The sequence below is a fragment of the Pantherophis guttatus genome, chromosome 13 (genome assembly GCF_059756535.1).
Source record: "Pantherophis guttatus breed Tessera chromosome 13, ASM5975653v1, whole genome shotgun sequence".
Classification (NCBI taxonomy): domain Eukaryota; kingdom Metazoa; phylum Chordata; class Lepidosauria; order Squamata; family Colubridae; genus Pantherophis; species Pantherophis guttatus.
Window position 1 is genome coordinate 1,669,759 of NC_142075.1, and position 24,598 is coordinate 1,694,356.

At 46.2% G+C, this 24,598-nt stretch overlaps 1 protein-coding gene across 38 annotated transcripts in view; it reads left to right on the top strand.

The window, feature by feature from the left end:
* LOC117676249 (transducin-like enhancer protein 3) overlaps positions 1-24,182 on the top strand; it is an 85,098-nt gene extending 60,916 nt beyond the window's left edge. For 7 of the 38 annotated variants that reach the window (XM_034435630.3, XM_087877815.1, XM_034435623.2 and 4 more), the window contains 14 exons: positions 12,904-13,108; positions 13,551-13,567; positions 15,014-15,136; positions 15,373-15,423; positions 15,712-15,858; positions 16,649-16,781; positions 17,216-17,403; positions 18,257-18,321; positions 18,673-18,922; positions 19,686-19,933; positions 21,409-21,556; positions 22,002-22,152; positions 22,511-22,587; positions 22,851-24,182. In XM_034435630.3, coding sequence (XP_034291521.1) covers positions 12,904-13,108; positions 13,551-13,567; positions 15,014-15,136; positions 15,373-15,423; positions 15,712-15,858; positions 16,649-16,781; positions 17,216-17,403; positions 18,257-18,321; positions 18,673-18,922; positions 19,686-19,933; positions 21,409-21,556; positions 22,002-22,152; positions 22,511-22,587; positions 22,851-22,958 — 1,911 coding nt within the window. In that variant the 3' untranslated portion in view covers positions 22,959-24,182. The remainder of the gene's footprint in view (positions 1-12,903; positions 13,109-13,550; positions 13,568-15,013; positions 15,137-15,372; positions 15,424-15,711; positions 15,859-16,648; positions 16,782-17,215; positions 17,404-18,256; positions 18,322-18,672; positions 18,923-19,685; positions 19,934-21,408; positions 21,557-22,001; positions 22,153-22,510; positions 22,588-22,850) is intronic. The other 31 variants (XM_034435634.3, XM_087877804.1, XM_034435625.2 and 28 more) reach the window with 11 other exon arrangements.
* Positions 24,183-24,598: the final 416 nt, after the last annotated feature.

Below are 24,598 nucleotides of genomic sequence, written 5' to 3' on the forward strand. Positions count from 1 at the left end.
GGATTGGCTCCATCGCAAATAGGCGTTTTAACTGTTCAAAGGATTTTTGGCAGTCCATTGTCCAAGCTAAGGGCTGGTTGGGTTTTGGCTTGGTGGGAGACGAGCCAGTTTTTAGCAGTTCTGTCAAAGGGAGTGCGACCTCAGCAAAGGAAGGGATGAATTGTCTGTAGAAGTTTGCAAATCCCAAGAAGCTCTGGAGTTGCTTACGAGTGCATGGGGCCTGCCAGTCCAGCACTGCCCTCACCTTCCCTGGGTCCATTTCGATCCCCTGACTCGACACCCTGTATCCCAGGTAGTCCAAGGCCTCCTTATGGAACTCGCATTTGGACAATTTTGCATAAAGTTTGGCCGCTAGGAGATTTTCAGAACTTGTCTGACTAATTTGACATGGTCTTCCATGTTTTTGCTGAATATAAAAATGTCATTGAGATTAACGAGAACCCCCTGATATAAATGCTCATGCAAAATTTCATTGATCAGTTGCATGAAGACCGCTGGGGCCCCCTGGAGTCCAAAAGGCATGACCTTTTGGACATGGAGTCCAAAAGGAAGCTGCCCAAGGGGCAGTCAAAAGCAGTCTTCCATTCGTCTCCCTCCTTTATGTGAACTCTTAGATCTAGTTTGGTGAAGATTTTTCCTTTCAATAGGTGGTTCAGCAAGTCCTTCATCAGTGGGAGGGGGTAGGTATTTTGTATGCAAATGGCGTTGACAAATCTAAAATCAACAAATCTCAAGGTACCATCTTTTTTTTTCTTTAAACAGTACTGGGGCGGCCATGCTGGATTTCCCAGGCTCGATGAACCCTCTGGCTAGGTTGGTGTCAATGTATTTCCTCAACTCAAGCATTTCAGCAGGTGTCATGGAGTACATTCTAGGTTTTGGCAATTTTGCCCCCGGTTGTAATTTGATGGCGCAGTCTGTGGGCCGATGAGGGGGGAGGAGGTTACATTCTTCCTCACTGAAAGCTTCAGCTAAGTCTGCATAAACTTTAGGGATTTGGTATTCGCCTGGAGGCCCGTCTGAACAAGCTGCTGCTGTCTCTAGCCCCTGGCCATTATGGGTAGGTTGCTGTTTGGGGGGCGGGGTAGGGGGTGATGGGCCAACTGCTATTTTGATTTTTCGGTATCCATAGTCCCATGTGATGGTGGGGCCCCATTTGTCCAGCCAAGCCAGGCCTAGTATGATAGATTCTGACATTTTTGGGGTTACTATAAATCGTATAAATTCATGATGTTTCCCCATCTCTAATTTAATCAGTTCAGTAATATGGGTGGCAGGGACTCCCCCAATTAACGTTCCATCCACCCGGTGAAATTTAATTGGGTGCTTTAAGGGTGTTGTCCTGATCCCCAATTGTTCTACAACTTTAAGGCCGATTAGACATCTGGTGCAACCGGTATCTATTATTGCTGGGAGTTCTGCTGCCTGTTTCTGGCAGCACCAGTTTTACTTTAATTGAGAAGGGGGGGGATGGGTGCAGTCACCATCGGGTCTTCATCTCCGCTAGTCACGCCGGAAGGGGCTTCTTTTGCCAGAGGGTCCTCGCTTTCTTCTGTGGGAAGGGGAATTTCAATGGCTTGTCTGGCAAAACGGCTGGTGTCTGGGGCCTTCTTTGGAGCCCTCCTGCCTCGGGCAGCTGTGACGGGGCGTTGTTGTGGAACTGGGGCAGGGGCCAGGCACTCAGAAGCTCAATGTCTTCTTTGTCCACACCGATAGCACTTATTTTCATTTTTTTTTCATTTTATTAAATTTGTATACCGCCCTACTCCCGAAGGACTCAGGGCGGTGAACAGGCACAAAATAAAACACATAATACAAAAGTTAAAAAACATAATTAAAAGCAAATTAAATAATTTTTGCCCGAGACAATTAAAATTCCCAATAATTTAAAACAAATTAAAATTTCAATTTAAAAATTTAAAAGAAGGGGAGAAAATTAGGCCAGGCCGGCCTGCTGGAATAGGAGTGTCTTCAAAGCACGGCGGAAAGAGCGCAGATCCGGGATCCTCTGTATCTCCAGGGGGAGCTCGTTCCAGATAGTAGGTGCCCCCACAGAGAAGGCCCTCCCCCTAGAGGCCGCCAGTCGACATTGTTTGACTGACAGCACCTGGAGGAGCCCCTCTCTATGAGAGCGTACCGGCCGGTGGGAGGCTGTTTGTGGTAGTAGGCGGTCCCGTAAGTAGCCAGGTCCTAAGCCATGGAGCGCTCTAAAGGTGGTAACCAAAACCTTGAAGCGCACCCGGAAGACCACCAGGAGCCAGTGCAGCTCGCGCAGGAGAGGTGTCACACGGGAGTGCCATGTTGCTTATTTGCCCCCCTCCCGGTTGAGGGGGTGAAATTTGTAGTCTTTGAAATGGGCCTTCTAGATAACGCTCTGCGAGGTGCCTGCTCTGCTGGGATTTTGCTGAGGGGGTGGACTTCTCTGTCTAGAGCAATGGACATGGTATACCAGTCATGGAGACGCTCAGGCAACCCCCGGATCCCACAGGCTTTTCTGACTTCTGGGTCAATAGCTTCTTTAAAGTAGTGTAGGAGTATGCGGTCAGGCCCAGATTCCCTGCGACTCATCTAAAGTCCCATACAAAGTCTTTTATAGGTCGATTACCTTGCTTCATGATCTTTAGTGTGGCTTCGCTTTCATTTACGCGGTCTGGGTCGTCAAATCAGGAATGGAGCAGTGTGATAAATCCATCGGCATCATTCAGTTGTGCAGCTGGGCTACCTCATTCATCCCATCTGAGATTGCCGACACTAAGTCCCGTTCTGATTCGTATAGGTCCCCATACTGATCCACGTGAGCCCAGACCCTGCTGAGGAAGTAAGCTAGCTTGGCTGGCATTCTGTCAAAGGTTGCTCTGAAACGGGGTGGTGTTGGCCTCGCGGGTGAAGGGGCTCCGGCCGCGGGTGGTTGGGCTGGAACTTGCTGCGGGGCCGCTCCTGGTTGCTGCATTCCAACAGGCTGCTGTAAGAATTGCTGGGCTGGAAAGGAGGGGTTAGTGTCGTTGGCTGCTGGGGGAGGGAGCCCGGCTGCTGAGATGCCTTTTGCGCTGGAGGGGGGGTAGTCAAACCAGCTGCTGGATTAGCTCCCCCGTGGTGCCAGGATCGTTGAGGCATAGGAGGGGGGCTAGGGGGATCCCTGGAAGCTTGAAACAGGGATACCACTGGCACTGAACCCATCCCTGGCCTGGATAAAACCCCCATCTGGCCGTATGCTCTCCTCAGGAGGTAGCGAGAAGGCAGGCTGATGAGGGGCCCCAAGCTGGGGTTTTGCATACCGTATGCCAGCTGAGCCTGGTGATCCACTGCTGCCGGATGGCCATGCTGCGCCGATCCTCCCGTTGCGCTTCTGGCCGGAGGGGCTACTAAACCCCCCTCCATGTCCTGGACCAGGGAAAGTGTATGTAGGTTGCGCTAGCTGCCATCTCACCTCAAGGAGTTGGGAAGAGGGTACGTAACTCCCCACTTCCATCTGCTCAAACCACTCAGGAAGTCCAGTTAATGATTGGCTGTGCCCTGTGTGCGGCCAGTCCCAATCCCGGGAGTCGCTGGATCCCACACTAGTTCCCATTCTCCAGTCTTGCTCACGGGGCAACTTCAATTCCCCTCTTAGAGCTGGGTCGGACTGGCAACTCTTCCAGGACTCCGATGCCTTGGACCAAGCCCTGAGCCGAAAGGCTTCCTCCGCAGCCTCCATGGCCCGTCCCATTTCTTCAGTGGGGGAAAGCAAGGGGTCGGAAATTCCTTGAGCACCCGGTCCCCCAGTGGCCCCTTCTTCGCTCTCTCCTTTCTCCTCCATCTTCACTGAGTCTTTGCACCACCCAGGGTTTAGGTAGATGCTGGGGCTCAATACCCCCGACAGCCCCCTTACGGGGTGCCGTTAGAAAAAAGTGAGATTCGGGATAATGTCAGCATTCCAGAAAAACCCCAACTCCAAGTAAAGACGCAGAAGCAAGCATTTTCCAAAGTTCTCTTTACTAGAATAGGCAAACTGGCACATCTGGGAAATCCCAAATCTGAAAAGCCCGGGCTTTCCTTCAGTAATACAAAGCTCCCAAAACCATCCCCTTTCTCCCCAGTCGATCACATGCTCCAATCAACGTCCGTTCCATCTCGACCCAGCCCCCCAACTACTCCTTCTCCAGATGCTGGATCACCCTGACCTTGACTGGCAGGAAGAATGCCATTATGTCTACTAACCTCCTCTCCTAAATTACCCCTCCTACTTTCCCACACATGAGGAAGTGGCAGCATTGAAGCTTCCGGCCTAATATGGCTTCCAAAGCTGACAGCGGCATGAGCATTCGTTTGCGCCGCCCCCTCCCCCGCAACAGCACCAGATGTTGGCCCATCACCTGGGCCAAATGGGTTTATGTTCCAGGGTTTTGAAGGAGCTGGCAGATGTAATCTTTCAATTCAATTCAATTTTATTTATTGATTAGCCCTTTGGGCCATATCAAGTGCAGAATTACAAAGACAAATCATTACAAAGGTTTGGTAAAACAAATTAAGTAAGATTGGAATAATTCGCAATTAAAATACAATTAGAATAAAATACGATCTAAAATAAAATCGGGATAAAATACAATAATTTAAAGTACCATTTAAATATAATTAAATTTATATTATAATGTCGCCCCTGCATCTACCCAATCAGTGTTAACTGCTATTAAAATTACATTGTTAGATCAAGTGATCATTCTTACAATCTACCGCATTTTGCTGCACCAACTTTGTCTTCCTTCCCATCAACTTTACCACAAATTTAGCAATCCATTTTACCAACTGCAAGTTGGAACCTAACAAACAATATCGCAAAAAGTGCTCTTTAGACTTAGGGGTGCTGGTATAAATGATCCTGCCCAGTTGATGTTCCCTCAGGTCTCAATATAGGGGGCAATCAAAAATTACGTGGGACGTTGTTTCGACTTCCTCCATCCCACATAGACAGACCCTTTCCCTTACAGGAATACCCTTATATCTACCCCAGAGCATATTTGTTCCAAGTTGGTCCAACCTTAATTTTGTAAAGAATCTTCTCAGGACGGGAAACAAAGGCACAGTTAAATATTTTTCTATTTTGAAAATTTGTTTATTGGCTGATAACCAGGGGCAAACTTTTACTGCTGTCACCTGTGCAATATCCGATTGGGCACTTATGTCCTTAAATCTCTGAGCAATCCAATTTCGGATCTGCCTATAGTCGTACTGCTGCCAATTTAAAGGGATACCAGAGCTAGATACCTGCTTCAGAACTCTTGATAACCAGTTATTTTTATTACTTGAGATAATCTGCTCCATTAGCGCTAATTTTGGTAACCTCCCTTCCTCCATCTCGATTATTCTCAACCAATAATAAACAGTCTTCAACAAGGCCCTAGTGCCAGTCACATGGACTCCTGTTTCTGCCCTTACTGCTGGGGTTCCGGGGGACACTGCCAAAATTCTCCTCAGGAACTTATTTTGAGGGGTTTCCAGCCCAGGCAGCTTAACTGACCCCCATATTTCTGCCCCATAGGTAAGTACTGGTTCGATTTTCGCCTGGAAGACCTTTAGCACTGGGATTAAGGAAGATGGAGTTTTCTCTAAAATAAATTTGTTTAATTGAGCCATCTGAGCCATGGCCTTCCGAGCTCCGGCTTTTACCTGCTTATTCCATTTGCCATTTGTCTGAAATACTAGCCCTAAATAGGTAAATGACTGAACTTGTTCTATTCTTCTGTCATTTAAAACCCATCTCCTTATATTTTGTTGACTGCTAAATATCATTACCTTTGATTTCTCTATATTAATTGTCAGGCGATTTTTTTATACAATATGCTGCCAACCTCCCAAGTGACCTTCGTAGCCCCACCTGTGAGGCCGACAACAAAATTATATCATCGGCATATAACAAGCAATTGACCTGTCTTGTTCCTATACTAGGCCCATGGAGTGATGTATCTTCCAGACATTTTGAGAGGTCATTTAAATATAAATTAAAAAGTGTTGGGGCTAAAATGCAACCTTGTCTGACGCCCTTTTTTAATGGGATTGCATTTGTTACCGATCCTGACCTATTCACTCAAACTCTTACTTGGGTTTCCGTGTATAACAGTCGAATTAAATATAACAATTTCTTTTCTATTCCCATAGCCTCTTCTATTCCCATAAAATTTTTCTATCAATTGTATCAAAGGCTGCCTTCAAATCTATGAATGCCACATACAGAGGTTTTTTCCAAGACTTAAACTTTGTTATTAGATGGTCCAGCACAAAACAATTATCCATAGTAGATCTTCCGCTCCTGAAACCTGACTGCTCTTCAGCTAAGATGTTATTTCTCATTATCCAGTCCTCTAATTTATGAAGCAAGTGCTTAGCATAAATTTTTGCTGAAATATCGATTAGACTAATTAATTGAAAATTATCTGGGTTATCTCTAGAGCCTTTTTTATGTAAGGGGATAATTATTGATGAACGCCAACTGGCAGGAATTTGCCCTGTTCTATTGATAAAAGTAAAGAGACCCGCCAGGACGGGCGCCCACCAGGCTATGTTATCTTTAAATAACGATGCCGGGAGCGCATCCTGTCCTGGAGCTTTGTTTGTCTTCAGGGAGGAGATTAAACTCCTCACCTCTGTGATTGACACTTCTTCCCACTGCGGTAAGGCTTCATATTCCTGTATCAAGCTCGGAGAGGATATAAGCTCATCAGAGCTTTCCACTGCTGCTGGCGTGGCCAAATGCTTCTCCCATCTTTCTGCACTAATGTTTGGGTCACTTATTGGTTTTCTATCTCTAATAATTTTTGAGACCTCCAACCAGAATAGTGTGGGTGAGGCCAGCTTTGCTGTCTGTTCTAGACCAGCCCATAAGTTGTCAATATAGGAGGCCTTTTTTCTCTTCAGTAGCTGCTTATATTTCTGCCTTATGGTAATATACTCCTTCTGTAGTTCCATGTTTGGGCTGCTTAAGTATCTCCTAAGTGATTTCCTAAGCTGTTTTTTCTTTTCCTTACAGTCATTGTCAAACCATGTTGAGTTACTAGAATCAGACTGGCCCATTGGCTTGGTAGTCATGGAAAAATGCTTCAATTTATGGCATATTTCCGCAAAACAAACTATAGGCTCTTGTTCACCCGTACTGTTTGCGCATATATGCGCTAAGGCTTCCATACATGGTGAAATCATGAATTCAGTCACTGCTTTGCTATCAACCCTCTTCCATGTTAATCTTCTCTCTTGGGCTATTTCTAAGTTGAGACCTATTTGTTGGATTGTTTGATTCCTTTTCCTTAAATCTGAAGGGATTGCCAGGGACGTCGCAATCGGAAGGTGATCACTTTCTGGCCTTGGTAACGTCAAGACCGAAGTTGCCCCTGCTACTAGGCTGTGAGAGACACAAAAATAATCAATAGAACTACATGCCTTGGGGCCAAAAAAAGTTATGGGGTACCTTCTGAGCTCCGAGTACTGGCCTACAATTTGGAGGATACAGTTGTATACCATAGTTAGAAATTTCCCCCCATCTTTGTCCTTTTTCCTGTCTTGGGAGACCCATGATTGTTGGTTATGTAAATATCCCTCTGGAATTGTACCGTTTTCAATAAAAGATTCCAACGAGGGACCCACACGCGCATTAAAGTCTCCTGCCAAAATTAGAGGTATTTTTGTGAATTTTTTCCGTATATCTAATATTTTTATCTCTAGAGCCTCCCACAAATCCCCCATTGCTGGGTTGACGTACACATTTGCAAATATCATTGACATCCCTTCATATGCCAAATGGATTGCTTGAAAAAATAGAGGGCCATCCTCCAAGCATATCTCATTTCCCTTCCATCCTAGTTCGGCTTTTACCAAGATGCCCAATCCTCCAGAGGCTCTTCCTTTTTTAGCTACTCTCTTTGCTGGCAGTTGCCAAATATTAAACCCGGGGAGCTCAATTGGGGTCTCATCGCTGCTAACCCATGTCTCCTGCAAGGCAATTACATGGTACCTATTTAAAAATTTAATACAGTCATCTGTGCACCAACTTCCTCTCCATCCTACCACATTCCAAGAGAGGAAGTGCACACTTGAAGGACGTGGTTGCTCGCTATTTCCTAGTCAGGCTTCTTGGATAATCTCTCCTACCCCTCCTCCCTCATTTACACACACACACCCATTTAATCGCCTGAGTTCAATAGAAGTCTGTTTGGGCATCATTGCACTGCCTGTTACTTTCGGACTTGCAGGTCCATGGGCTCTATTAATCTCTGCCTCCACGGTAAATGATTTTGCATGAGACACCGCGTTTGTGTCGTTTCTTGGTATCATCTTTGCCACTAAGGGGGATTGGGGGATTCCTTCCTGGGTGCCTTCCATCTCCGATGTTTGTCCCACAACACTTTGTGTTATCAAATCTACTGTCTCTGGTACCTTGTGCTGTATAGATGTGGGCATTAGGCTTCCTGGGTTTATAGGCTGCTGACTCTCCGGAGCTGCATCATGCCTTGAAGGGGGTAGAGCTATCGACGCTAAAGGAGCGGCAGAGGAAATAGTCTGCTTCAGCAGCTTCCTCGTCTCTTTAAGTTTTTTAAGTACTTCTTGCTGCTCCATTTGTGAAAGTAAGGAAAAAGTTTCCAAACAGGCAGAATCGAATGTCTCATCTTGTACCAAGCCAATTGAAGGAAGTTTCACTTCAGCTGGGTCCAAAACCCTAACCGACATTTCCTCTGTAATGCTAAATCTCCTCCCTACCTCGGCCAGCCTGCTTTCCCTATTCAGTCCACTTTCCCAAACAGCTGTCCCATGCACTGCCACACTCTCCCTAGGGGCTCTCTGAATTAGCGGGATGACCTCACCACTAGAAAAAACTCGGGTAGGTAAAATTTGATAATAAGCCAAGAATCCTCTCATTCACATAAGCAGGCTTGGGAAGAGCTGTTGTTTGAACTTAAAAAGAATTCTGAAATAATTATCACGTTGTGGAAGATGTTCATATGCTGCCAAATCTAGTGCCCCCTTGTCACACCGAGTAAGCTGTGACAAAGAGGTCACTATCTGTCTTTTTGAAGACCATCTACCCACATTTATCTCAGAATTATATATATTCAATACAATCTGCTCCTTCAATAATCGCCTGTCCCCCCCCCCCCCCCCACTCCTGTACCGTGGGATTTCAGGTCCAACCAGCTCACCATCTCTTGCTTTTTTTCCATGCTTACAGTCAATATATTGTCCGCTTGTTTTTTCCCTCGGTTGCACCATCTGGACGGGTCATTCTGTCTGACAGCCAGTTGAACATACCTGCGGCTTTTTCGTCTGTGCCGCAGCAATAAAATTGATCACAGAGTCCAACTTTAAACGCACCTCTGCAAATTGGTCAAAAATGGCCAAGACTGTCTGAGAAGTGAGCATACTGTGTCAGCTAATGAAATCCCTTATACTAACATTTAGCTGGTTTTCAAGTCCTAAAGCTAATTCACTATGGTTGTAAAACTCCGACTCTAAGCCCTTGTCCCAGCCTGGAGCTGATTCACCCAAAGTTGCTGAGTCATTTGTCATCAAATTACGCAGAGGGGTTCGCAAGCTTCCCAGCTGACTTCCTGATTGATTCTCCTCTGCCTGCAATTCCCACTCCAGGGGGGAATCCCAAACAATGCCAAAACATCACGGCTAACCGGCAGGGAAAGGGGGGAGGATGCACGACCCACTGTTGAGTGCAAAGGCTGGCAAAATCTGTCAATCTTCTGTTGCTTTTGAGGATTGGTTCCACCTTCCTTACTGATTGGTGAGCAATATGCCGTCTTTCTTTTCTTCCCCTTGGGAGAGGCCATCCAGACTCCAGTCAAACACAGCTGCAAAGGTTCTTCCCTGGGGCAAATCAGTTGCTATATGAATAAGCCACAGTCAGGATCTTAGGTTGTCTGAGCACTGGATGGCTGCCATGGATAGCTGGTTTGCTTAGTAGGGAAGACTTACTTCCTCTCATTCACTAAATGCTTCACCAGCTGGAGTAAAAGCTGAGGTAAAAAGCCGGGATAAAAAGTGAACCTTTCGAATAGTAAAATTGATAGCTAAAAGTTAAAAATTAAAATTAAAATTGAGAGTTAAAAATTAAAAATAAAAATAGAGAATAAAAAGTAAAAAGGGGAAATAAAGGTTAAAATTGATTTAAAAGTTAAAAGAGTATTTTAAAAGGATTTAAAAGGGATAAAAATAGAGAGTAAAAAGGAGAGCAGGCACAAAGCTGCTACTCACTCCCCAACTTCGACTGCAGCGAATCATAATCTTTCAAAGTTCCTGTAACCCAGGGGAAATCCCAGAGGACTAGAAAAGAGGTGTGTGATTCCAGTCTACAAAAAGGAAGGGGGAGGGAAGGGGGAGTGGATCCAGGAACTTCTAAACCAATCATCTTGACATCAATAGCTGGGAAAGATAATTGAGTGGTGGATTTGTGAGCACTTAGAAACAAACATGGCTATTACTATAAGCCAGCATAGGTTTGTTATAAATGGATCGTGCCATAGAAGTGGATCAGAGAAATGCTGGGGACATAGTGCATTTGGACTTCATTGAAGCATTTGACAAAGGGGGCAAAATTCACTTAACAGCTGAATTCTAGCAACAGAAATTTGGGGCTTAGTTGTGATTGTAAATCGAGGTAAAACTGTATTATGATATAGGACAGGGGTGGGCTGTCTCAGGAATTCTGGAAGTTGAAGTCCACAGGTTGTAAAAGGGCCATAGTTGCCCACCCCTTATATAGGATACCTGTGGAGATTCTCCGTCATCCAGGTCATGGTTGTTCCAAAGGTGCTTTTTCAGGGGCAACTGGACTTTCTGGTTTTTCTTTGAAAAAGTTTCGCTTCTCATCCAAAAGTTTCTTCAGCTCTGGCTGGATGGTGGAGAATGAAAGGATTTATACTCAAGAATACACTAAGGCAGAAGCTTGTCCACCCAAGGATAAAACACCCAAACACAAACTGAGCAATGTGGTACATGCAGTACAATGCAGTGAGCCATGTGCAGATCTATACATTGGGGAAACAAAACAATCACTTCATAAACACATGGCACAACATAGAACAAACGCATCAGAACTAGATTCAGCAGTCCATCTGCATTTAAAAGACAAAGGCCACTCTTTTGAAGACAACAAAATCCACATTTTGGACAGAGGGCCCCTGGTTTGAAAGAGGGGTCAAAGAGGCCATCTGTGTCAAAATGAACAGCCCTGTCTTAACAGAGGGGGAGGGATACAACAACATCTGTCGCCAGTCTACAACACAGCCCTTCCAACAGTTCTAAGAAGGCGCCACACTCTTTTGCACCACTCAGGTGACCCTGATGACAACAGATAAACCTTCAGGTGGCCTTAATGGCTCACTAAGAGACTCATTTGCACCAGGCAGACTGTTGTCTGCAAGGAGTATAAATCCTTTCATTCCCCTCCATCCAGCTAGAACTGAAGAAGCTTCTTGGATGAGAAGGCAAACATCTTCAATGGTTTAAATGATTTTATTAGTTTATAATATAGCATACAAAGAAAATACAAAAGTAAATAGTAGGGAAATTAGGGAAGAGAAAAGGGAAGGGAAGAGTGGGGGAAAGCAAGGAGAAAAAAGAAAAAGGCATTGATTTCCGACTCCCTTTTTGTGCAGTAGAATAAGGCATTAACATCAAGCCTCAACTTTTTACTTTTAAATAATAGTATAAACTAGCCATTTCTATAATTAAATTTAATAGGTAAAACCTAAAAACAAAGTTTCATTTTTTCCACCTCAAGCACAAAGTCCAGAAGAGGTTTCCAAGTAGAAATAAAGGTATTTGTATTTTTTTCTTTAATCAAAACAGTCAATTTAGCTATCTCTGCTAAGTCCATCAGTTTTTGCAGCCATTCGTCCATTGTGGGGATCGAGGTGACCTTCCATTTCTGTGCATAAAGTGTCTTGTGCCGTCAACAAATAAAACATCAAGGTTCTGAATTTTTTTCCAGGTCTTTTTCCAATAAACCCAAAAGAAATGTCTCTGGTTTTCTTTTTATATTCACTTAAAAAAATTTCTGTATTAAAATATGAATCCTACTCAAAAATTTATTTGCTTTACATATCCACCATAAATAATAAAAAGTCCTTCTTTACATTTACATTTCCAACATTCATTTGAAATACCGTTTGCATTCTTGACAACTTATCTGCAGTTAAATACCAAAGATGCATCATCTTATAGAAATTTTCTTTTAAGTTATAGTTTAATGTAAACTTTAAACCTTTATTCCACATAATCTTCCATTGTTCAAGCATTACATTATATCCAGAGTTCCTTGCCCATATACAATACTTTCCTTGCTCATTTTCCAGATTTAAATTCAATAACATTTTATAGACTTTAGCAATAATATGTTCATCACTACCACACAATAAGATTTCCAGAACGTCTTCAAAGAAAAAACAGGAAGTCCAGTTGCCTCTTGAAAAAGCACCTTTGGGATACGGGATAGCGTTCAGCCTTCGGATTCCAGCCTCTTGTTCATGCTGTAATGTCTAGCTCTTCCCAATAGTCTTTTTCCCAGCCCCTCTTTAATGCTGTCTTGGGTAGAAATCCAGATTTTCTGTTGAATTAAGGACTATTTTACTAATGCTGAAACAAACCCCTACTCTGCAATTGAATGAACACACCGGAACTGATTTGCATGTTTTCTAAGACCTTTTGCTGAAGCTCCAGGAAATCCTAAATCCTAAACTTAAAAGTGGTCACTCTCCTAAAGTGCTCTCAATTCATTTGAATTCCTCTTCCTTCAGTGGTTTTGCAGGAGGGTGTTCTGGGAGGGGTGTGAACTTTTTCTTCCCCCCTCCCCTCCCCCATCCCTCTGGTCAAGCAAAGGGGTCTGTGCAATATTTGGACTTCCTGCTGTTTCTCACTCTGGGTTTTTCGCAGCAGCAGCAGCTCCAGGCCCAGCACCTCTCCCACGCCTCTCACGGGCCCCAAGTACAGCTGCCGCCTCACCAGTCAGGCCTGCCGCCCCCAGGGATCCCCCCTGTCACAGGGAGCAGTTCGGGGCTCTTGGCCCTTGGGGCCCTCAGCAGCCAAGCACACTTGGCTGTGAAAGACGAGAAGCATCAGCACGACCTGGACCCTCGAGGTGAGGACATGCAAGCTGGCTTCTTCCTTGAGGTTTCGGCCTGCCAGCCTCTTGCTTTAGTGTCTCTGGAGGCTCTTGAGTACTTGGGGAGGGAGGGAGGGAGGGCCTAAGGGTCAACCAGTTCCCTCTTCCCCAGAGTTCTTCCCAGACTAGTGGGACTCTACCCACCAGGAGTGTGAATGTTGCACTGCCTTCTCCCACTTCTTCCAGGTGTGTGCAAAGCTGTTGCATTGCTGCCTGCCTTCCTCTTGGTGTTCTTCTCCACTATTTTGTCTGGGCCCTGGTTGCTTCTTCAGAACAAAAGCCAAAATGGAACTTTTATTGAGCCAAACCAGAAAGGCCCTCTTTGCAAGACTGATGTTCTGTTTTATGTTTGTTTCTCTCCTGCCCCCTTTCTTGTCTTTTCTTTCCATTGCTGTGACTTGGGCTGCATTCTGGAAAGACCGTGACTCTAGTGCGGTAAGTCTCTTTTGTTTTGCCACCTCCATTTTTTGACCCTCGATTGCTTTATTAGTTGTCTGTCTTCTGAATCTGGCTGCCTGTCCCGTTCCCCCCCCCCCCCCACACACACACACATCTAGGTAAAATCCAAATTTTTGGTTATTGAAACGATTCATTCCTGGGGAGAGTGCATGCCCTTCTCTGCTCTCTGTTCATTCTATTGATTTGGAGAGTCTTCCTGGCTGTTGAAGTTTTGGGCAGGATCCATAATTAAGAACATACCCCATTGGCTACTCTTTTTCCTTGGGTCCTTTTCCCTCCATTTCCTACAATTTTGGCTGGCTCAAGGGGAAGCACGTTGTGGCCATTGGGTTGTTTCTATGTTAAATTGATCAACTGTCTTTCATTCAAGTGCTCGAGGTGGCGTGCAGAACATTATATGTTGTTAGTGGCTTGGACTGAGACTGAATGGCTGGCCTGCCCATAATCCCCTAGCAAGTTTCTAGGGCTGAGGGTGGAGTGGAACCCAGGTTTCCCCTGTGCCAGTCCTCTGTCATAGAATGGAAGTTGAAGTTACCCGGAGTCTTTTCTGCCTGGATCCAGAAAGGATGCTTCTTTTGTAAAATTTAAAAAAAAATGCTTTAATTATTCTCCATGTTGAAGATTAGTGTCCATGAAGTCTCTTCCCAAGCAAGAAATCTCTCAGGCGGTAAAGGGAGACCTTCCACAGCAAGAAGGGTTGCCTTTTCCCAGCATTGCATAAAATTCAAAGACCTCTTTCTTGGGGGCTGGGAAGCCCCTCGCTTTGCCTCCTTCCCAGTGTTTGGTCAGCAGACTCTCTTGAGGGATTTGTTCTCATGATGCTTTGTGCTGATTCCTACCTCATAATTTAAATATTGGTTATCACCCCTTCTTACCGTGGCCAGGAGACTCTGCCCAGAAATTATTTTGATTTGGCCTAAAGCTTAGCAGGAGGCTGACCATTCCATGCATAACCTAACATTTTTCCCAATTCTGCCATTGCAGTGTCAGCTCAGTGCTTGTTCTTGCAGGTTATAGGTAAAAACACAAGAGCCACAGTGATATTTTCAAAATGTAGTGAATTACTTCTGCTTGAAGGAAAGTTTGATTTATGTGTGTGTTTATGTGTGCATGCGTGCTTGCATACCTACATTTTAGTCCCATTATTTGGCTCACATAAACACCATTGCTAAGATCCACAGTGCCCCAAGCACTTCACAGAATAGACAGGCAATTTTCTAAAAGCTTCCTGGGAGAGACTGTCATTGGATAGGGGAGGCAGCACCCTTGTGCCTCAGAGGGGTTCTCTCTCCCTCCCTCCCTCTCCCTCTCTCTCTCTTTCTCTCCCCCTCCCTCCTGACACTGATATCCGTATTCCTGATGGGAAAACATTTCTGGATCTGGGATCTGATTTATCACTGGCATTTTCTCTTGCTTCCCCAGAACACCTCCATCTCCCTATCGGAGGGTCTGCGTGCTAGCGAGAAGCACAGGGGCTGCTCAGACTATGGTGGCATTGAGCCCAAGAAGCGGAAGATGGAGGAGAAGGAGGGCTTGAGCCGCTACGTGAGTATTCTGCTCCAGTTGTCTTTTTGGGTCACTATCAGCCAGTTGGCAGCAGCCACCAGTTGCTCTTGTCAAGGAGGGCTCCAAATTCTAGTCAAGGAATCTTCCCATTTCCCATTTGGAAGATGAATGGCTGTGGCAGGGGGAGGTGCAGCCAGAGCAGTTAGAGGAGCTGCCCTGGGAGCTGGTTCTGGGCCTGGCTTCGTTTTACAGCCCTCAACGGTTTCCTGTTTCAGGATAGTGATGGCGACAAGAGTGATGACCTGGTGGTTGATGTCTCCAATGAGGTAGGCCTGGAGTGGCCCTCTCTTGCCCCTGGCACTGCACCCCATTCCTCAGAAGAGCAGTGGCGGCATCTGCAGAGGGTGGGCAATGCCAGGGAACCAGGGCAGGGTATGCACTACATGGAGACTGCTGTGGAGAAGCAGGCCTACCTAGTTTCTTCCCTTGCAATTTCTCTTGCATTGTCTGTGCAGAACAGTTTAGCTGGGCCTGGACCTGCACTCGCAACCTCTCCAGTTAGGGGAAGGGGCCCTGGAGGGCTGCTTGTGGTGAGCACTTGCTTTTGTTGCCAGGATCCAGCAACCCCCCGGGTGAGCCCTGCCCACTTGCCTCCGGAGAATGGGCTGGATAAGGCCTGTGGACTGAAGAAGGATTCCCCAAACAGCCCGGCCTCTGTTGCCTCTTCCAGCAGCACCCCCTCTTCCAAGACTAAAGACCACGTAAGCCACAGCATGAACAGCCACATGCTTTGTGTGGGACTCCATCCCGCAAGTGTGGTGGGAACACTGGGAACACTGGCCAGGTCCTCTGCATTGAGTGGTCCCTTGGGCATGACCTACAAGGGTCCCATGACAGGGAGGTGGGATGTTCTTGCCCAACAAACCTAAGGCTGCTGAAGCTTACCTCATGCCAAGCCAGTCGCATCCTGCTGCTCCAGTTGTTTTCCCACTTATTAGACACAAAGGGGCAGCCCCAGAAATTCCAAGGGAAAGGGTTAACTCTGTTTTGGGCTAACTCTGATCGGCTCAATTTTGTGATTATTTATTTATTGAAATTTATTAAAAGTTTACGCTGCCCGTCTCCCCTCCAAGGAGAGCTAGGCATGTGAAAAAGCTGCAATGAACCAACTGTCAAAATGAAGCTTGCTTTCTCTACATCTAGTGACTAATGAACATACTATAAAGTATCTTCATTAGGCACTCGAATGGGAAACTCCAACTACTTTGAAGTAATTTTGGGGAATTAATCCCATCTCCAATCTTCATTTATGGTTCAGAGGATGCAGAGAAATCTTAGTTCTGATTCCTTTTGACTCAGGATGGTGTAATGAAAAATCTTTAGCAAAATGTAAGATGTTTACAAGGTTTGCATCCTGTTTAAAGAAAACGAATTTTAGAATTGATTTTGAGATTGAAAGGCAACCATGTATTTTGTCCCTACTTAAAAACAAAAAATGTTTAAAGGCAGCAGGAATAGTCAAACTTTCCTTCCAATCTTGTTTTGACTCAGAATGATAAATCTTCTATGCCTGGTTTAAAGTCCAACACTCCCACGCCAAGGAGTGATATACCAATGCCTGGGACAAGCAGCACTCCGGGCCTCCGACCAGCGCCACGGAAGTCCCCTGGAATGGATCCCTTGGGTAGGTTGTGTTTCTCCTTGATCCACGTTGGGGGGAGGGCTGCTTGTACCAAAAGACGGAGGGAGGGGTTTGGATTTTGAGGGCATTTCATAAACTCACAAAATGCTGGACAAGAAGGGATCATCCAGGCCCAGTACAAGAACCAGCTATCACAGCCCCTCCCAGTCTCTCTTTAAAAGCCTCCAGTGCTCCATCAACTCCTGTCTCAGCTGGTCTGGGACTCAACAGCTCTTGCTGCTCAGAATTTTTTCTTGCACCCCTGCCAAAATTGGCTTCCCTGCAATTTAGACCTGCAGTTTCTGGTCTTCTCCTCAGGGACCTTCCCCTAGGGCTTTGGACAAACCACCATACCAGCCTTGTTTCTTTTGCTCAGTTTGATTGCGCAATCTTGCGTTTTGTTTTTGATTGTTTGCTTATTGTTTGACTCTTTCTAGCATCTGCCTTAAGGACTCCCATCTCCCTCGCTAGCTCTTATCCGGCCCCCTTTGCCATGATGGGGCATCACGAGATGAATGGCTCCCTTGCCACCCCTGGGGCCTATGCAGGATTGCACAACATCCCCCCTCAAATGACAGCTGCCGCCGTAGCCTACGGGCGGTCACCCATGGTGAGCTTTGGAGCTGTACGTAGACCTTTAAGCTCCTATCTATAGGGGGCGGGGGGGAGCACCCTTGCAGGAAAGGAGCATGCTCATTTCTTTTTTTCCCCCAATATTTTTTTATTTTTTAAATTTTTGTTAAAAACACAAATTTCAAAACCGGGGGGAGGGGAAGAAAACACAAAACAAAGCAAAACTAGATAGGACCAAAAAAGAAATGTGCATAAAAAGAAAAAAATCATGCCTGAATTGTTCCCCCAGTGGAATATCGATAATGCATTTCAGGAATAATAGTCCCCCCCCCCCACTTACAAAACAGGCGCACAGTTTATGAATTTCTACAGGCTCTGTTTACCCTGAGAAGTGGGCTGAGGGCTCCAGAAGGGACTGGTGGCTGTGGCTTACCTCCAGAGCCAGAGCCGCTCAAGGAGGAGGGGCTCACTAGGCCCCAGTCAGGGTATCTTAGGTCACTGAGTCTGAGCTACTGCCAGCCTCTCACGTGAGGAGAAACCTAGTTTTAGGATCAAGGGATCTGGCTGAAGGCTTTCTTTGTGGATGTCCAGATGTTCTGCAATTAAAACAACATCATGCAGGTAACCTAGCGGGGAATTGGCATCCGTACCATGTATTTTTCAAGTGGCATTTTAGGAGCCTTTGAGTTGGAGGACTTGCACTGCAGATCTCTTAGTTGGGATAGTTCTTCTCTGTCCTTCTGCCTCTGTGGCCTCTGATCACTTGTGCTGAAATGCCAGGGGTTGAAGGGAAGACATTTGTCTCCCTAGGATCAGAAATTGGGGCTGTCTCTAAATCCTTTCCTGGAGGTGAGATCAGGACTTCTTTCCTTTTATTGAGTGTCTTTCAAAAATCTAATTTCTAGGTTGGATTTGACCCCCATCCACCAATGAGGACTCCTGTCCTGCCCTCCATTCCTGGTGGCAAACCGTAAGTTGCTCTAAGCCTTTGTCCCCAAGTTCAAACTTCAAACTTTTTTAGTCTTGAATCCTGTTCTGTAGAAAGACAGCTACTTAATAAGGATGCATGGGTGGGGTGGGGGGTTCCTTGGCTTCCAAAATGTGGCAAGTGCCACAAAGAAAGCTTGTAGGTGAGAATGATCTGTGGGTCTTTCAACACGAACCAGCAGAGTCTTGAGGATGGAGCATAAGGCAACCCTCGGTTTGTGGGTCAAGGTTAATTCGGTTGTTGAAAAAGCTTTGGCTGAGCAGGACTCGGCTCTGAATAACAAGAGCTACCCTTGTCTCTCCCATGCCCCCCCCCCCCGGGTCCTCTCCCTAGGGCTTACTCATTTCACATCAGCACAGATGGGCAGATGCAGCCAGTTCCGTTTCCTCATGATGCCCTTGCTGGCCCTGGCATCCCCCGCCACGCCCGTCAGATCAATACCCTGAGCCATGGTGAAGTGGTGTGTGCCGTGACTATCAGCAACCCAACCAGGCATGTGTACACAGGGGGAAAGGGCTGTGTGAAGATTTGGGATATCAGCCAGCCGGGCACCAAGAACCCCATCTCCCAGCTAGATTGCTTGGTAAGTGGCAGGGCTGGCAGTTGTCTGAACCTTGATTAGAACTTGCATCAAGGTCTGTGGAATGAAGTCAGGGTGCACCTACTGAACTGTCAACCAGGCTATTTGTGAGGCTACCCACCTCCAATTACTTCTGCTTGTCCCATGAGATCCAGCAGAGGAGATGTCCTTTGCTCCCTTCTTTTAACTGTGACATCTTATGGGAAAGGAAGGATGGAATACCCCACCTCACAAGGTTTGGATGTCCTGACTTTGCTGGCCTTCCTGAAGGTGCTAAATACACAGTGATTCCTTTGAGCCCTGGACCAGGCTGTGGGGTGAGCCTTGATGTGATGATTCCAAGTTTTGGCGACTACTCCATAAATAGTGTTGATTGGTTTCTTATCAGTTTTGTGGTAGTGGTTGCTGACAGCCCAAAGATGAGTGTGGCTGGGAGGCCATAAGGAAAAAAGCCTTTCACTCACTGTTCCTACAGCAGCAGGATGGGTAGGGTGGCCTTTTGTGGGGAGAACATAAGATTCTGAAGGTCAGAAAAGATGTAACTGGAGATGAGCTCACTAATTAGGGCAAGCCAATGTCATTGCTCTTTTGGGGGAAAGAGATAGTTGTTTTTTAAAAAAAATAACCAAGCTAAATTTGGCACCCTTAGCCTTGCAGATATTTAATACTTCTCTTCCTTTTTCCACAAAGTGTTATCCCAATATAATTGAAACAGGTGGATCTTTAGGCCTTTGTAAGGGGTCCTGTCCTCGCTTTCTCTCTCCAGAACAGGGATAACTACATCCGTTCCTGCAAACTCCTTCCAGATGGGCGCACACTTATTGTGGGGGGAGAGGCCAGCACCCTCACCATTTGGGATCTGGCTTCCCCTACCCCCAGAATCAAGGCAGAACTGACCTCCTCTGCCCCTGCCTGCTATGCCTTGGCCATCAGCCCAGATGCCAAAGTGTGCTTCTCCTGCTGCAGTGATGGAAACATTGCCGTCTGGGATCTCCACAACCAGACATTGGTTAGGTGAGCTTCCCCAAATCTGAGTGATTGCTGGCATGAGGGGTTTGCAGGTTGCTTCCACGTCCTTTTCTATAGAGTAGAGTAGAGTAGAGTAGAGCAGAGCAGAGCAGAGCAGAGCAGAGCAGAGCAGAGCAGAGCAGAGCAGAGCAGAGCAGAGCCTGGTGGCTCAGCAGACTGATAGCATTGTGATTAACATCAGCTGTCTGCAATTACTGTAAGTTCGAATCTCACCAGGCTCAAGGTTGACTCAGCCTTCCATCCTTTCTAAGGAAGGTAAATTGAGGACCCAGTTTGTGGAGGCATTAAGCTGACTTTGTATAAATATACAAAAGTATGAAGGCTATTGCTTAACGCATTGTAAGCGGCCCTGAGTCTCCGGAGAAGGGCAGTATATAAATCAAATTAAAAAAAAATAATAGTAGAATAGAATAGAGTAGAGTAGAGTAGAGTAGAGTAGAGTAGAGTAGAGTAGAGTAGAGTAGAGTAGAGTAGAGTAGAGTAGAATTTTTTATTGGCCAAGTGTGATTGGAGAAGAAGGCTTCTCACTGTCTGGCATAACAAAATTATGTCCACTGGGAAATAAAAGAACAGAAGCCAAATAAGGACAAGAAGAGCCGCTTATTCAAAGCTCTTCTTTGTTTGTCAGCATTCATCCTGACCGAGAGCACCAAGCTCTCATCTCCAGGACGCATTATTTACATTGCTTGGCTCTCCAGTCTTCCAGGCTGATACCTGAGAATTCCTTCAGGATGTCGGCCAAATGCTTCTCATCCTTGCAAGGGAAGAAATTTGGGCTCGTGAATTTCCAGATTCTGCTTGAGGAGGAAGAAAACCTTTGCCCAGGTTCATCTGGTCTGCCAATTGTGTCCTCATCTGGACCAGGGTTCCTTTCTCGTAGCCACTCGGGTATGGAGTGTTGCATTGTGCTCTCCTGGGGCTGCTCCTCAAGACCACTCAGAAGCTGGAAGTGATCCAGAATGCAGCCATATGGGTGTTTACAAGCAGTCACAATATCAGAGTTGGGCTAGTTACCAGTGAGCATCCGGGTACAATTAAAGCCATGGGGTTTGGTTATCCCAGGACTGCCTTTCTTCCTTTGTGTCTGCCCAGGGTCCCGTCCTTAAAACAGGGTCATCTAATGAGTCCTAGGAAGTGTACCATCTCAGTGGTGTCACTTCCTCTCTGGAGCAATATCCCCCAAGGAGTTTGTGTTGCCTGACTTTGTGGTCCTTGAAGTGAAAGCCCGTCCCTTCCCCAGGCGCTGAGATGCCCTTTCTGTGGGAATTTTGATTATGATTAGGCTTCATTACTTGTTTTATTAGTTTTATTGCCCACCATCTTATGTCAGGGTGGTTATTGAGTTTTTATTGTAAACTGGCCAGAATGAATTGAGTGACTCTGTAAATTTCATAAGATAACTAACAAGAAATAAGAGCAGATTCAGAAACCCTCTTTCCTTGTCTCGGTTCCCTTCTCAGGCAGTTCCAGGGTCACACGGATGGCGCCAGCTGCATTGACATCTCCCATGACGGCACTAAACTCTGGACGGGGGGCTTGGACAACACTGTGCGCTCCTGGGACCTTCGGGAAGGCAGGCAGCTACAGCAACATGACTTCACCTCCCAGGTGAGTTTTGCCTTGACCCCAGAGGCCCAACCTCTCTGAGCCTGGCAGGGAGGAAGAACTAAAAGGACCATCCAAGAAGCACTGGGTTAATGGAAGTGGATTCTAGGACCAAAAGGAGCCTGGTGGAGGCAGGGGGTTATTTGTGGCCCATCACAGCTACCAAACTTGCTCCTGGAATCCCAGCTTGACTTGGATTTAAAATTCATGAAACCCAACAAGGGGCTTTAGTTTGCAAGGCAAAGCCAGTCTGAAATAAGAAATAACCTGATTCTGAAAAAGAGGGGTGTCCTGGGGACATTTCCTTTTGCAGGACAGGCGGCCTGGCCGCAGAACCAGCCTCCCCTCCTCTTTCTCCTCCTTGCTTTGGGAGCAGTTCATTTTAACCTTAGGTGTTGGATTGAGCTGAGACACAGCTCCGAACAGCTGCTCCCTGTCTTCTTTGTAGATCTTCTCGCTCGGCTACTGCCCAACAGGCGAGTGGCTTGCAGTGGGATTGGAGAGCAGCAATGTGGAAGTGCTGCATCACACCAAACCTGACAAATATCAGCTTCACCTGCACGAAAGCTGTGTCCTCTCCCTGAAGTTTGCCTATTGTGGTGAGTGTCTCTTGGGGCGAGGGTGCAATTCAGTGTCAGGGATTGAACCTTGCAAGTTGGTGGTCCCGGAGGTAGGAAAAGGCTACTTGAGAGCTGGGAAGAACCAGGCATTTCCTGAAGCTGTAACTAAGCATCAGCAGCTGGCTTTTTACCCCTGCAGCAATAAGGGGAGGCAGGTGCCCAGTACATGTCCTGCCCATTTTGAGAAAAGGTGCGAATAGGAGTTGGGAAGAGGCCAGGTCACCTGTAGCAATGACTTCCTGGCAGGAATTTAAGAAATTCCTTGGATTAATGGTGCTATCCGCATTCCAGCCTTGTTTTCTTGTTGGGAAAGCTAATGCCCAGTTTCTGTCTGTAGGAAAGTGGTTTGTGAGCACTGGTAAAGACAATCTTCTCAATGCCTGGAGGACCCCGTATGGAGCCAGCATCTTCCAGGTGAGAGCCTTCCCCTGGGTTGGGGGAAGGGGAAGATTGATGGGGGGAGCAGGTGTGGCTCCTCTGAGTCTTGAGCAGTCTGCAACTTGCCCCATGTTCTGTGCAAAGAGAGCCACCTGCGTGTTTGTTCTCCATTTTCTTGCTGCCTACACACAGTTGCAGAGGCATGTGCATGCAAGCACCAGCAAGACACTTGCCGATATTACTGTCTGATCCTGTGAAAACTAAAAGGATTGTTTCTTCTTTTTATTTTCTCCATCAAGTCAAAAGAATCTTCTTCCGTTTTAAGCTGTGATATTTCAGCAGATGACAAATACATTGTCACAGGTTCGGGTGACAAGAAGGCCACAGTTTACGAAGTAATCTACTGAGTAGCTATGACTTGGCTAATGACTCTGGCAGAAGAACACAAAAGGAGAGCAGCTGAAGGGTCCTTCGATGCCCCCTGGAGGGCTTTATGACCTGGGTGGATCTTCTGTGACGACCTTGGAATAACTCTGGAAGGAACTTTGAAGCTCAGTCCAGCTGATCAGGGCAACGCCTTGGTCCATGCTGGTTTGTGTTTTTCTCTTGGTTCTTAGGCCTCACACCTGTGATCAGAAGGCAGCTAACACCCTGGATTTGCATTCAGGAGGGGCCCAGGGGTCTCCTTTCCCCATCAGACTTGTAGGAACTGTAGATAACAGAGGAGCTTCACGCTGAGGCTTCCTTGGTCTGTTAGCCAGCAGCATGTTGTTGCCCTCTTTGTTTTTTACTGCTGCTGCCGCCGCTGCTGCTTCCTTGGTCTGCTCTCGCTGTGAACTGCTTCAGTTTTGCTTCCATTCCGGTGGTAGCCACCATCATTTCCTCCCAACCCTGCCCTCCCCTCCCATTGAAAATGTGCTTGGAGATATTCTTACCAGCCTTGTCACCAGCCTAAGCAAAGGTTTTCTCTCTTGGATGTGTGAACTGGTTCTTCTGGCGTTGAGTCTTCTCTGGGCCGGGTTTGAGCCTCCGGCTGGACCCTTCTCTCCTGATTCTGATGGCAGTGGAGAAGTCGCTGTTTTCAAAGCACTTGTCAGTCGGGGCAACAGGATGCCTTGCCCATCCCAGCCTTCATACCCAAACACTGAGAGGACGCAACAGTTAACTAATATGCTCAGGGAGCCAAGAAAACAAGAATAGCGACTTGTGGTTGGATTTTTTTTTTACTCCAATGAAAGTAAAGTAATAGATAATAATGTTTAAATGCAGGTTGTTTTTTAAGTTTACTAATGAAGATGGAGAGTGGGATTTCTGTGGCTTTTGGCAATCCGTATTTCAGCCTGTTGGCATGAGCAAAAGGTGTATGTGGGGAAGGAAGCAGGGAGGGAGACCCGTTTCTGGCATTTTTGTACTAAAGGAGTAAATAAAATTAAACACAGGAAATTACGTATTTGTGTAGCAGAAGATCTTGCCTTGTAATGCATATGTAATGCATATGAAAAAGAATTTTTATACCACATTTTATGGATTATTTTTTAATTGTTGATTTTGATCTGGTTTTTAAAAAGGTAACTATAGCTTAATGGTGAAAAAACTACCTGTTTCTATTAAAGGCCATGCTGATACACAAAGGAAGATGGAGTGGAAGGTTCTTTGTCTGGGATGCCAAATCCTTGGGTTGGGCGTGCTTTTCCTTCCACTGAAAAGAACCAGCAGACCGAAGGGGCTTAAACTAGATTGTATGTGGCTGGGTTGGGTCGTGAAGATGCCATGTGCATTTCTGCATGTGAACCAAGATAAACCAGAGCATTCATGTATGTAGTCACGGGTTAGTTACCCCCCCCCCCAATGGAGGGGAGAATTGTTACAAATCATGATTCTGCTTTGTCCTGGTCTACATATTTATGTTAATTAAACTTTGCAAATGAGCAGGTTTCCAATATCTTGAGGTGTGAAGCAGTGTTGAAATCCAAAAATGTTCCCTACCAGTTCTGTGGGCGTGGCTTGGTGGTCATGTGACTGGGTGGGCGTGACCAACTTGATGTCA